We start from the raw sequence: 13,057 nt of genomic DNA, 5'->3' as shown, positions 1-13,057 counted from the left end.
CCCTTGCCTTATAAGAATCAGTGAACCACTCCCCAACTGCAGCAAATGAACACTTTCAGTTCCCTGTCTCCCTTAGGAGAGGTCCTTCAGCCCCTTCCCTCCCTCCCCACCCCCATCTCCATCTCAGCCCGGGTCCTCAGAATGTAGTAGCACAGCCTGCATTCCTTTAGTCATGGCTCATTTAGTCACAAATACGAGCCTTGGCTTTCTGTGCTTTAGTATTTGGTGCTTTGGGTGGCTGGAACATGTTTATGAAAACCTGCCTATTTCCTTTTTTTTTTTTTTTCATTTTCTTCCTATTAAAAACTTCAGCAGTTATGAAGGTGATTCCAAGTTGTTGTCATTGTTGTTTTTAACAGCTAATTCACCTGGAGATCAAGCCAGCAATTCGGAACCAGATTATACGGGAGCTACAAGTCCTGCATGAATGCAACTCTCCATATATTGTAGGATTTTATGGGGCCTTTTACAGTGATGGGGAGATCAGTATCTGCATGGAGCACATGGTAAGTAGTTGGCTTCTCTAGTGGGACTGGTAGGCCAAGTCTAGCTGGGTCACGGGTACAGGGAGATGGTAGGCTCTGCCATTATCTTTATATCCTTACTCTGGCCATCCGTAAGAGATGGAAAAATCGGTTCTCATCAATATCCTCTCATTTGCTCTCTTTCTCTCCCAGCAAATAACTTTATTATTTAAGGGAAATATTGATGTGATGAATGAAGTACTTGGGAGAATCAGCATTAAATAGCTTCTGGTTCCTTGTTTATTTTGCAGAGCATCTCCATTCCCCTCTTAGGGAATTTCTGAATTTCCATGGCCTAGCACTGACCTGGGGGAATAAGTCTCTTATCACACTAAAATGTGGAAAGATCCTCCCTGGGCAGTTTTATAGTTTTGGTATTTGTTTGTTTTTTAGTTCTCCCATTATTTTATTTTATTTTTTATTAAGCAATTGGGGTTAAGTAACTTGCTCAAGGTTACATGGCCAGTTATTATTTCTGGGTGTGGTGCTGAGTATCTGAGCCCGGATTTGATCCAGGTCATCCCGACACTGGAGCTGGTGCTCTTACTCGCTGAGCCACCTGGCCGCCCCTCTCCCATTATTTTAAATGATCAAGAAGTTCTGTATGGATTCTTCCAGACATCTACCAGCTTTTGTTGGTACCATATGGAATATAGATTCTGGGAGCATTTTCTACGTGTCTTCAGGTTATTTTAGATCACTCCTTCTTGTTTATCCAGGAGAGAGGAAGTTTTCTGTGGAAATAGTTCAGTTCCTTAGTTAGTTCAATTCAATAGTTCAATTTGTTCAATAGTTGTTGCATACACCGCCCTCCCCTAGTAGTAAGGCAATCCTTTATGGGGAGGCATGTAAGCACACTTCTATTTTAAAAACACGAAATGATGGCTTTTTATTATTCAACTTGACCTTAACCTTCCCTTGGGATGGTAGAGGGAGTGAGAATCGTTTCTTGTCCTTTGTTTCCTTATGTACTTTTTGTTGGTAACAAAATCTCCAACTCTGGCATGTAAAATTTGGATGCAAATTGTGAATGGCAAATGAGGACCTGGAAACTGAAGTGGGAAGGAAAATGATGATCATGAGCCAGGGACAGGAAAGGCAAGAGCAACCTCCCTTCCCTTTAAGCCCTGCCAGGAAGATGGAAGATGTGTGGACTGACTAGGGATTTTGGAGCCAGCCCGATCTCTGGGCTTTAGTCCTCCCATGTATAAAATGAGAGAATTAGGCTTGATTATTCTGGTTCTGAGAGTCACTGTTTCCAAAACTAGGATTGTGGTGGTTTTGTTTTACTCTACCCTGCTCAGCCCACATGTGGTGTATTAATTGAGGCAGATACATTTTAGAAAGGATATTGATAAGTGAAAGAGCACTGAAAGAGGAATTTCCAGATCACATCACCAGCAAGATACCAGACTAGACATTTTCTCTGGTTCTCGGCACATCTCTGACCTCTCCAAAGTAGCAATTATATACAAGAGATAAAGCAACTTAATGTTTCTGTATAGTCCAGGACAACAAAAAAAACTGAGGTAACACTCTGATGAACCAACATCAAAAAAAGGCTAATTCTCTATTCTAACTTACTCTAATTAATGTGCTAGGCTAGGTGTTGAAGAGGAGACAATGAAGCATGAGCTCTTAATGATAATCATGATGCTTATGTTTTTGTTGAACGGAGGTTCTCAATGGAGGGTCCAGGAACTTGTTTAAAAGATTTTGATAACTGAATTTCAATATAGTTAGTTTTCTTTGTAGTCCTATGTATTTTATTTTATGCATTTAAAAAACTCTTCTGAGAAGGGATTCTTTAGGTTCCTGTGACACAAAAAGCTTAACCATATCATGTAGAGCTTTGAGGTTTGCAAAGAGATTTACATATATTATCTTATTTGATTCTCATAGCAATCCTATGAGAGGTGGGTGCTGTTTTTATTCACATTTTACAGATGAGGAAACCAAGACAAGAGGTGATGACTCAGTTGCCCAGGTATTTGTTGTTGTTCAGTTATTTCTCAGTTGTGCCTGACTCTTTGTGCCCCCATTTGGTGTTTTCTTGGCAGACTCTGGAGTGGTTTGCCATTTCCTTCTCCCCCTCATTTTACAGATGAGGAACTAAAGCAAACAGGGTTAACCTGACTTGCCCAGGGTCACACAGCTAGTAGGTGTTTAAGGGACGGTTTGAACTCAGGTCTTCCAGATACCATGTTTCCTGTTCTATCTACTATTCTTCCTAGCTACTTGAATGAGATTTGTCTCTACCCTTGCAGAACTTACTAGTTGTATCTTTTGTGACTCTCCTTCTCATTGAAGTAATTTTCAGTATTGGGAAATCAGTCATTGGAGGCTTTGCTGAAGTCAACATTTGGACATATGCGTATAATAATAATAATAGCTAGCATTTATATGGTATCTGCTGTATCCTAGGTACTATACTAAGAGCTTTACAATTATTTCATTTGATCCTCACAATAATTCTGGGAAGTAGTTGAATGATCTGAGGCAAACAGTTTTTTTTTTTTTTACAAATAGTGAGATATTTGACCTTAGGCCTTTTCTTGAGAATGTCAGAAATAACCTTATGGATAATCTCTGGTTCCCTCCATCCTAGAAGGGAAGCCAAAGAAAAGTTTTGTGGGAGAAACAGGGTTGTCTTGTGCCCTGTCCTCAAAAGTTAAGGATGTGCGCAAACATCAAGAACTTGTAATGACCCTTATCTGTAAATTTGCTTTAAGTCCTTCTAGACCCTGTTTCTGTTTGCATTCTAAATGCTGTATCAGAATGATGATGTAAGTTTAACTTCTGATATGTAAAAGACTCCTCCCTTTTATTGTCTTAAATTTGCTTTTTTCATGTATCTGTGGAAGTTTTGGTTTTCCTGTTCCAGGATTTCATGAACAGATAAGCACATATTTAGTCTTTTATCTCCTACTTGATTTTGGAGGCTACTCTCCCTACTTCTGTCCTTTCTTCTGGAGAATACAGAATCTTTGATGGGATGAGGTATGAGCCTCTCCCATTAGTCATACATAGAGGTCAGTCAGTTTTTATGGTGATCTGGTTTCTTTAGTATAATCAGTACAAGGTATCCTGTACCAAAAGCGCCAAGACAGAAGATACCTCATGCATTATTACCCTGTGGATGAGGTTGATCCTTTGTGATAGATAAGTGGCTAGGATTGAGATATCATAGCAAAGGCTAGGAAGGCCAGGAAGAGCCAGGTTAGGGCTAAATAAATAGTTTATTCTCATCCAAAAAACATACAAATAATAAGGTCAAATTGAACTCTGTATCATATTTGGGCAGACACTAAACTAGTACTTAGGAGTCAGAGAGATAATAGAATCCATAAGCTAAGAGGATTGAGGAGGTTTTTGCACATGAGAAGGGCAAAATGAAAGTAAAGAGGGAAGCTTATTTGTGACCTTGATAGCCCAAACAATTGTTTTTCAACCTTAGAAGCTTGTACAGCTCAGTAGGAAACTGAGGCTCAGAGACTGTATCTTGCCCCAACTCACACAGCTCTTCTTCTGTGGAGGAGCTATGATTACCGTGTTTCCCCAATAATAAGACCTATCCCGAAAATAAGCCCTCCCCTTACTGTGTAAGATTCCTCTAAAATAAGCCCTATTGAGATTGCTACTGTAGTGAAGGTGATCCCCTGCGCTACACGCTACATTATGGTACCCTCTGTATGCCCCCCCCCCCCCCCCCCCGTGAAACGCACGCTGCGCTCCGAGCTGCATCCCATCAGAGCTGCAGCAGTGAGCGCGTCATCCTGTTCTTCCCCAGTGATTTGCTTATTGAATAAAGATACATTTTTTTGTTCACATTTACCTGTTTATTAAAATTGCTGTCAATGTTCATTAAAATAAGCCCTCCCCTGAAAATAAGCCCTCTGGTGTTTTTCTGTCCCCAAAAAAAATAATAAGACAGTGTCTTATTATCGGGGAAACACGGTAGAACCCAGTTCTTGCCACCTAGCCCAATGTTTTGTACTATGTTATACTTTGGATGACAGAAATATCTTTTTTTTTATTTAAAAAATTTTTTTTATAATCAACTTATTTCTTTTTAGTTTTCAACATTCACTTCTGTAAGATTTTGAGTTTTAAATTTTCTCCTTTTCCCTCTCCTCCCCCTTCACCAAGATGGCGTACAATCTGATATAGGCTCTATTAATACATTGATATTGAACATTTTCACATTAGTCATGATGTAAAGAAGAATTAGAACTAATTAGAACCACAAGAAAGAAGAAACCAAAACAACAGAAGAAAAGGAGAGTAAATAGAATGCTTCCATCTGCATTCAGACTCCAAAGTTCTTTCCCTGGATGTATATAGCATTTTCCATTGTGACTCTTTTGGAGTTATCTTACATTGCTGAGAAGAGCTAAGTTTATCAAAGTCAGTCATTGTACAGTGTGGCTGTTACTGTGTACAATGTCCTCCTGGTTCTGCCCATTTCACTTAGCATCAGTTCATATAAGTCTTTTCAGGTTTTTCTGAAATCCACCTGCTCGTTATTTCTTATAGCAAAATAATTTTTTTTTTAATAACTTGTCTTCATCTTCCTTTCTTTCATTTCATCCTTGGCTTCAGTTAGGAATTTAACCACTACCACTCAGACTATTTCATCCTTTGATATTTCTTGGTTCTCCTTGCACCGTATAAAAATACCTGGTGTCTTCAGTTTATTTCAAATTTACTGTGTAAGTGTTTGATTGATTTATCTCAGAAGGGAGTTGCAGTAACACTTTACAGTCTGAGTTTTTGGAGGAAGGAACAGACAACTCTTGGCTTAGAACTTGGCTAATGGTATTTTTCAGTGCTACTAAGTCTTGCTCAGGTGGTGAAACTGGGATTCATCTGATAAGTTGATAGTTCTATTGTAAGAGTTTTTGAACTAATATTTTCATAAAGCACTTGCTGCTTTTATGGAAAACCTTCACAAAAGCACTATTAACTTAGATTATAATTAGCTGCTAAAAATAAGTACAATTTAGGCAGCTTTATTCTAACTCAGCAAGGCCCTTAGCAACAGTGATATAGAATTGGAAAGGTGGGAAGGTTAGTATGAGTAGTCAGCTCTTTATTCTCATTGTAACTTATCCAACAAATCTTCCTTTTGACTTCGTTATGGCATTGCAACCTCTTCACTTTGAGCCATTTTTTCAGATGTAGCTAGGTGGCCCAGTGGATGGTATGCAGGTTCTAGAGTGAGGAAGACCGAAGTTTAAATCCCTTCAACTGTAAAACAGGGATAATAATAGCACCTGTCTCCCTGGGTTGTGGAGAGAATCAAATGAGATAATATTTGTAAAATGCTTAGCACAGGGCACATGATGGGTACTTTATACTTGTTTCTTTCCTTCTTTCTTCTCTTCCTTTCTTGACATTGTATTATTTCTACTTATAGTCCAGAAAAGAGTTAAAGGAAGGAATTCTAGATATCTTCCTGATTTTTAAAAATACTTTTTATTTTTTCTTATTCTTTACATAACAAACACCAATATAATTTGCTCCCCTTCTGCCTCCAGTTTTTCATGCCTCTCTCCCAAATAAAAAAAAAAACCACAAACCCTTCTTGTATCAAATAAGTATGTTAAAGCAGAATAATTCTGTACATTGGGCACATCCAAAAAATATATCTCATTCTGCAGTGTGCATTCATCACACTTCTTCAATCTGTAATGAAGATTGATAATTTTGTTAATTAAGTATTCTTAAGTCTTTCAATGTTGTTGTTTTTTGCATTGTAAATTACTGTATAAATTATTCTCCTGCTTCTATTTATTTCACTCTGCATTAGTTCATACAAGTCTTTCCAGGATTCTTTGAACTCAACCCATTCCTTTTTAGGGGCACAATAATATCCCATTATATTTATGTGCCATAATTTATTCAGACCTTTCCCCTAATTTTTTCTAGTTCTTTGCTACACTAAAAGGTACTGTTATAAATATTTCTGTACATATGGCTACTTTCTTTTTTGTCTTGGATCTTTAGGGTATAAACTGAGTACTATTATTACAGGGTCAAAGGATATGCACAGTTTAGTGACTTTTAAGATATAATTCTGAATTACTTTCCAGAATAGATGGAACATTTCACAGCTCCACTGACAATGACCTAATGTTCATTGTCATTCTTTTTCTTTTTGTAATCTTTGTCAATCTAGTGGATATGAAATGGGATTTCAGAGTTGTTTTAATTTGCATTTATTTTTGTTATTAATTATTTGGAGCATTTTTATATGGCTGTTGAGAGCTCACCTTTCTTTTTTTCCCCACTTAGTAGGATTTTAATTTTTTTTCTAATTACATGAAAAGATAGGTTTTTTTTTTTTGCTTTTTGCAGGCAATTTGGGGTTTAAGTGACTTGCCCAAGGTCACACGGCTAGTTTTTGTGTTACTTGTCTGAGGTCAGATTTGAACTCAAGTCCTCCTGACTCCAGGGCCAGTGCTCTACTCAACTGCGCCACCTAGCCGACCCAAAAGATAGATTTCAACATTCATTTTTATAATATTTTGAATTCCAAATTTTTTGCCTTCCCTAAGACAAGAAAGCAATCTGATATAGGTTATTGTAATGCCAATGTGATACCCATAACTGCTGCTATGAATATGCATACATATTTCCAGGGTAAATTCTCAAAATATAATAAACTCTTTTCCTCAAAGGCAAAACCAAAATATTTATTTGGAACATCACTATTAGGATATCAGGAGGTAAAATTTAGCAAGGTGCTCATCACTAATCCAGGGAGCTCTAACATATTAAGCATTCTTTTGGGCAGGCTCCTCACACTGGGCTCCATGTCACTCAGGCTGTATCACAGCTTGAGTTTGGCCAGAGCACAAAGCAGGTCACATAGTCCTATTAATGGGCAGGGAAGTTCTTCCAAACTCCATTAACATTACAGTTATACATGTACAATCATGTAAAACGTATTTCCATGTTAGTCATGTTATTAAAGAAGAATCAGAATAAAAGGGGAAAATCATGAGAAAGAAAAAAACAAAAAAAAAACCCCAAAGTGAAAATAGTATGCTTCCATCTGCAGTCAGACTCCATAGTTTTTTCTTTGGATGTGAATAGCATTTTCCATCCTGAGTCTTTTGGAATTATCTTGGATCATTGTATTGCTGAGAAGAGTCTTATCGTAGTTGATCATTGCACATTGTTGCTGTTACTTTGTACGATGTTCTCCTGGTTCTGCTCACTTTCACTCAATATCAGTTCATACAATTTTTTCCCAGGTTTTTCTGAAATTCACCTGTTCATCATTTCTTATAGCACAGTAGTATTTTATTACATTCATATACCACAAATTGTTCAGCCATTCTCCTATTGATGGGCATCCCCTCAATTTCCAGTTCTTTGCCACCATAAAAAAAAAAAAGTATAGCGTGCTTTTCTTAGAGAATTGTTTGCATATCATTTAACCTTTTATTTATTGGGGATTGACTTTTGTTATTATATTTTGCAATCTGTTGTCTATATGTGTTGGAAATGAGAGCTTTATCAGAGAAATTTGCTGCAAATATTTTTCTTCTGATTTTACTTGTATTGTTTTGTTTGTGCAGAAGCTTTTCAATTTATTGTAATCAAAATTGTCCATTTTATATCTTGTGTTCTCTATCACTTATTTGGTTCCATACCCATAAAAAAAAATCTCCTCTGATTTTTCTATTTGTTTGTGATGAGACTTTTTATGCCCAGGTCATATATCCATTTGGAATTTGTTGTGGTATATAGTATGAGATGTTGGCCTAAAGCTAATTTCTATCTGACTGGCAGGTCTCCAGTTTTCCCAGGAATTTTTGTTAAATATTAAGTCCTTATCTGAGTCTTTAGGTTTATTAAGCACTATGTTGCTGTGTTTGTATACTTCTACATCTTGTATACCTAATCTGTTCCATTGATCAACTTTTCTATATTTTTAACCAATACCAAAGAGTTTTGGTGATTCCAGCTTTGTAGTATAGTTTGAGACCTGGTACTATTAAACCCCCTTACTAATAGTTTTTCTTATTATTGTTATTTCCCTTGAAATTTTGGACATTTACCTCTTCCACATACTTTTATTATATTTTTTCTAGCTCTATAAAGTTATCCTTTATTAGTTTGGTATGGCATCAAATAAGTAAATTAAATTTTTTTTATATATATTGGCTCAGCCTATCCTAGGTGGGCACAGGTCCTCAAGTACAGCTCTTTGACTCAATCCAACCTTTACAGAACAAATCCTAGAGGGCCACGTGTGGCCTTGAGGCTGCAGGTTCCCTACCCCCGACTGAAAGAATAATTTGGGCCATCTCTGTGTAGGCTACTAGTTTAAATCAGTTTAATGCAGCCCATTCATTCCTAAGCTTGCAGTGAGGAACAAGAAGCATTGAGAAGTTGACTCAAGATAGCAAAGCTGGATGCTCTACTTCTTAACAGATCACAGTGTGACCTAATTATTTTGTTTTAAAAGTACAACATTTCTTGACTTGTGCATTAAGACAGGCATTAAAGACAGTCATGGTGAGGAAGAATAGATGGGTAGCCATATTGTTTCCCTGATATCCAAGAAATATTAAAAGACCTAGTGGAAGACCCTCCACTGTGTTGGTGTTGGGTGAGTGTGGAAGGACATGGACAAATATTGCATAGAAGGAATGAGAAGGCTTGGTTGAGTTATATGTAATGTGAACTTGGGGAGGAAGCACCTATTCAGATGACATTACAAATCGATTAATGCAAATAACACTCCTAGAGCCTCAGGTCAACCTTTATTCATATTTAAGTACAAAAGTACCAAGTGACAGTGTTTGGGTTTATTTGAGGTTTTTGTATCACGGCTTCCTTCTGTGGCTGCACTTTATTGAGTGCTAACTTGCTGCTGCTAAGCCCTTAGCATGATTGGACAAGAGCACAGCTGACTGACTAACTTGACTAGTCATGTTCACAATTTCTGTTGATCACTATAAGATCCATCTGACCTTAAAGAGTATTGAGATCTGACATCCTATGGCAGACTAATCTGATAATTTTAACTATCTTCATAATCAGTAGTCTAATTTTAAGACCTCTTCGTTGCATGGAAAGACTATAAACTCTTGTAGGCATGGGACCTCGAAGATTTAGATCTGTGGAATGGAATTGCTGTGCTTTACTATAAGCCTGGTATTTGGCATGATGCCCCATGTATATAGTGGGGGTTCATTTGTTAATGATAATTATTGACTCAGTGATCACACTACAGCTTTAGGAAAATTTTGTCATCTTTAAGAATTGTTTCTGTTTCTTAGGATCATTTTGGAAATGGTTATTATTTGGAATTGACTAGGTTTATTATCATTGATTCATGAAGTCTTCTATTATTGTATTAATCTGATTAAATCTTATATTGTTTAATTTTTCATGTGTATATGTCTTAGGTCCTTAACTAGATGGTAAGTTCATGACAAAAGAGACAGTCTTATATACATTTCCCTATCTATAGCACTTGACCCATTTATCATTTAGTATATTTTTTTAGTTGTCTAATCAATTGAAAAGAATAAAAAGGACATTTGTCTTCATCTAAAAGGAATGTTTGCTTTGCATTTCCTTCAACCTGTATGAAACATAGTTGGAAAAAAAAACACTAAACACTGTCATTTTATTTTTAGGATGGAGGATCTTTGGACCAGGTTCTTAAGAAGGCTGGAAGAATTCCTGAGCAGATCTTGGGGAAAGTTAGCATTGCTGTAAGTATTTGTCTTCCTTGCAATTTTGCTTGAGGTAGCTAATAAAGACAAGGAAGGAAGTAGGAGGTAAGTTGAAGAAAAAAGACTCTTGAAAGGCTTATCATTGACCTTGCTAGCTGTCATAATGAATGTCTATCTCTCTGTCTCTTTCTCTGTTTTTGTCTACTCTGTGTGTGTCTCTCTGTTCCTATGCGACTTTCCCTTTTTTAAAGTTTGTGTGTTTAGAATAAAAGTGAGTTCTCTCTCTGGAGATATTACAGAAATTCTTTTTAGTCTGACCATACCTTTAGGACAAGAGAGAATGTGTTTTTTGTACTCTTTTTTTCTTGGTGTATTTATCTATTCCCATGGCTTAATTATTACCTCAGTTCACTTGACTCCCAAATCAATATCTCCATCCTCATTATGTCCCCAGTCTGATATTTCTAGCTGCCTGTTCAGTATCTCCACTTCGATGTCAGCATGCACCTCACACCCAGAAAACTGTCAGACCTTCTCTTCCCTCTTTCCTTCTCTTGTTTATCATCTTTGTTTAATATTGTATTGCTGAATAACATCTCTTGGACCATTTAAACTTCATGGTATTGAACTTTTTTTGTATTTATTCGACTTTTCAACATAAATATCCTTATTTCTTCTCTACTAGGTAATAAAGGGCCTTACATACCTGAGGGAGAAGCATAAGATAATGCACAGAGGTAAGGCTTATTTTTTGAAAAATACACTGTTGGGGCAGCCAGGTGGCTCAGCGAGTAAGAGCACCGGCTCCAGTGTTGGGATGACCTGGATCAAATCCAGGCTCAGATAACTCAGCACCACACCCAGAAATAACTGGCCATGTAACCTTGAGCAAGTTACTTAACCCCGATTGCTTTAAAAAAAAAAAAAAAAGAAAAATACATTGTTTTAATTTCTAGTCAAAAAAATTTCTTAAAGTATCTAGTCTAAAAATGTAACTTTTTTTTTGTGACTGCTTTGGACAGTAGAGTGAATAAATATATTATAACCTTTTTTAATCTTTGATACCTGTGAACTCTCTGAAACATGAAGCTATATTCGACCAACCTTGTCTCTCTAGCAATATTACATATTTATAAACACTTAACTGTCCTTATCCTCTTTCTCTAGTGGAATGGCATTGAGGACACCCAAGATAGGACCACATGCCAGTGTCACAATATATTGTTTGGGAAATAGATTCCAGTACTGTGCTAATAAAGTAGGCCAGAATTATAGGTTCAGTTTGTCATCTACTTAGCTTTGCTCTGTTCTTTGGTCTAGAGCATGTCTCTCCTACAGTCAGCTGTCTTGCCGATGCATGCCACTGCTCATTGATCATAAGGGGGACAAAGGAGAAAGAGAACATGTATACCTTAGGGTAGGTAGATACTTCCTGTTGAAAGAAAAAGAAAGATTCACAGAACTCATGATGCTGGGGCTAGGTTAACCTGTGGAATTTTCATGTGCAAAAGCCAGAATGTTAATTGTGTGGAAGTACTGGTTCTTCTGAGATGGAGGCTGGAGGTGAAGCCAGGAAGACTGTAATCCCAGTCCTCTTGGAGGTTTTTAATGCCATTTTACTTGTATTTGATTAGGTAGTACTTCATTTTTACCTCCCCTCAAATCCAGTATGTTTGATAGCATCACTTCTCCAGAAAGGAAAATGATAGAATCTTAGTGTTGAAAAAACCCTAGGAAGTAATTTAGCCTAAACTCTTTGTAAAGCTAGCTAGCCTGTATAACTTCCCTTGGCAAATGGTCATCCAGCTTCTTCTTGAGAGAGAAACTGAGGCAAGGAACTCAGTTATTATAGTGAGGCAGTCCATTCTAAAGTTCTTGGCTCTGTCAGATGGTTCAACATCAGAAATGGTTATGGTTTTATTTATTTATCCATTTTAGTGCAACCACTGCAACTATAAGGACTATAGGGCCTTACTATCAGATTTGCAGCTGAAACTTCCCCCATATGTTATCCTCTGCATTATGGTGTGGCCTCCCGGAAGGCTGAGGTTGTCTTACTCTCCATTTTGTATCCCAAGCTCAGTACTTTGCACATAGGAAATATTTAATAAATACTTTTTCATTCATGCATTACTTTATTGGTCAGTCAATAGTACTGTGTGCCAGGCACTTTGCTAAGCACTAGGAATACAAATATAAGCAAAAAAAAGGACAGTGACTACCTTCAAGGAGCTTACAAAAAGGTAGCCAGAAAAGTTGGGAAGTCTGGCTACAGTTCTTGCAGTGGTAAGAAATGAAGAAATTAGCTGACCAGGGCACACTCCTTAAATAGAGATTCTGAGAGGAGCCATCTGATCCAGAAGGAGGGGCTTCTGAGGCATGAATTCTAGTGCTGAAGTGATTTTCCAGGATGAAGGGGTTTCTCATGGTTAGAATGGTCTTAGATTGAATTGAATTCTGCCCTTCTATTCTTGTAGCTCTCTTAGCCCTAATTCTGCCCTCCAGAATCCAAACTCTAGTACCCAAACTATTTTGATTGCACACTCCTTTCAGTATGGATGCTCTGATATTTGTATATTTACTTATTTATACATACTTGTAGTATTTACTAATAACTAGGTACATGAAACCTACACAAAAATAGACATTTTAAAAGATGAAAAAATGTTTTGAAAATAGTTTTACTGGCACACCAGCCTTTTTGTTCTCACTAAAATATTGGTCATATTTTAGTGAAATCAGTGTGATTAAATATGCTTCATTATTTTTTTTTAAATCTTGGTTCAATACTTTGTGATATAGCAATTCAAAGGCTAAGTTTCAAGTTCAGTT

The 13,057-nt window shown here is 37.0% G+C and overlaps 1 protein-coding gene across 3 annotated transcripts in view; it reads left to right on the top strand.

Annotated features, from left to right (window-relative positions):
• Positions 1-13,057, top strand: part of MAP2K1 (mitogen-activated protein kinase kinase 1) — a 119,516-nt gene that overhangs the window by 56,169 nt on the left and 50,290 nt on the right. For all 3 annotated transcript variants that reach the window (XM_069098248.1, XM_069098246.1, XM_069098247.1), the window contains exons 3-5: positions 360-506; positions 10,187-10,264; positions 10,911-10,962. In XM_069098248.1, coding sequence (XP_068954349.1) covers positions 360-506; positions 10,187-10,264; positions 10,911-10,962 — 277 coding nt within the window. The remainder of the gene's footprint in view (positions 1-359; positions 507-10,186; positions 10,265-10,910; positions 10,963-13,057) is intronic.

The sequence above is a fragment of the Petaurus breviceps genome, unplaced genomic scaffold (genome assembly GCF_028583685.1).
Source record: "Petaurus breviceps papuanus isolate PSGF00001 unplaced genomic scaffold, PetGlider_PUasm1.0 37, whole genome shotgun sequence".
Classification (NCBI taxonomy): Eukaryota; Metazoa; Chordata; class Mammalia; order Diprotodontia; family Petauridae; genus Petaurus; species Petaurus breviceps.
This window is presented reverse-complemented; position numbering and strand designations above follow the sequence as displayed.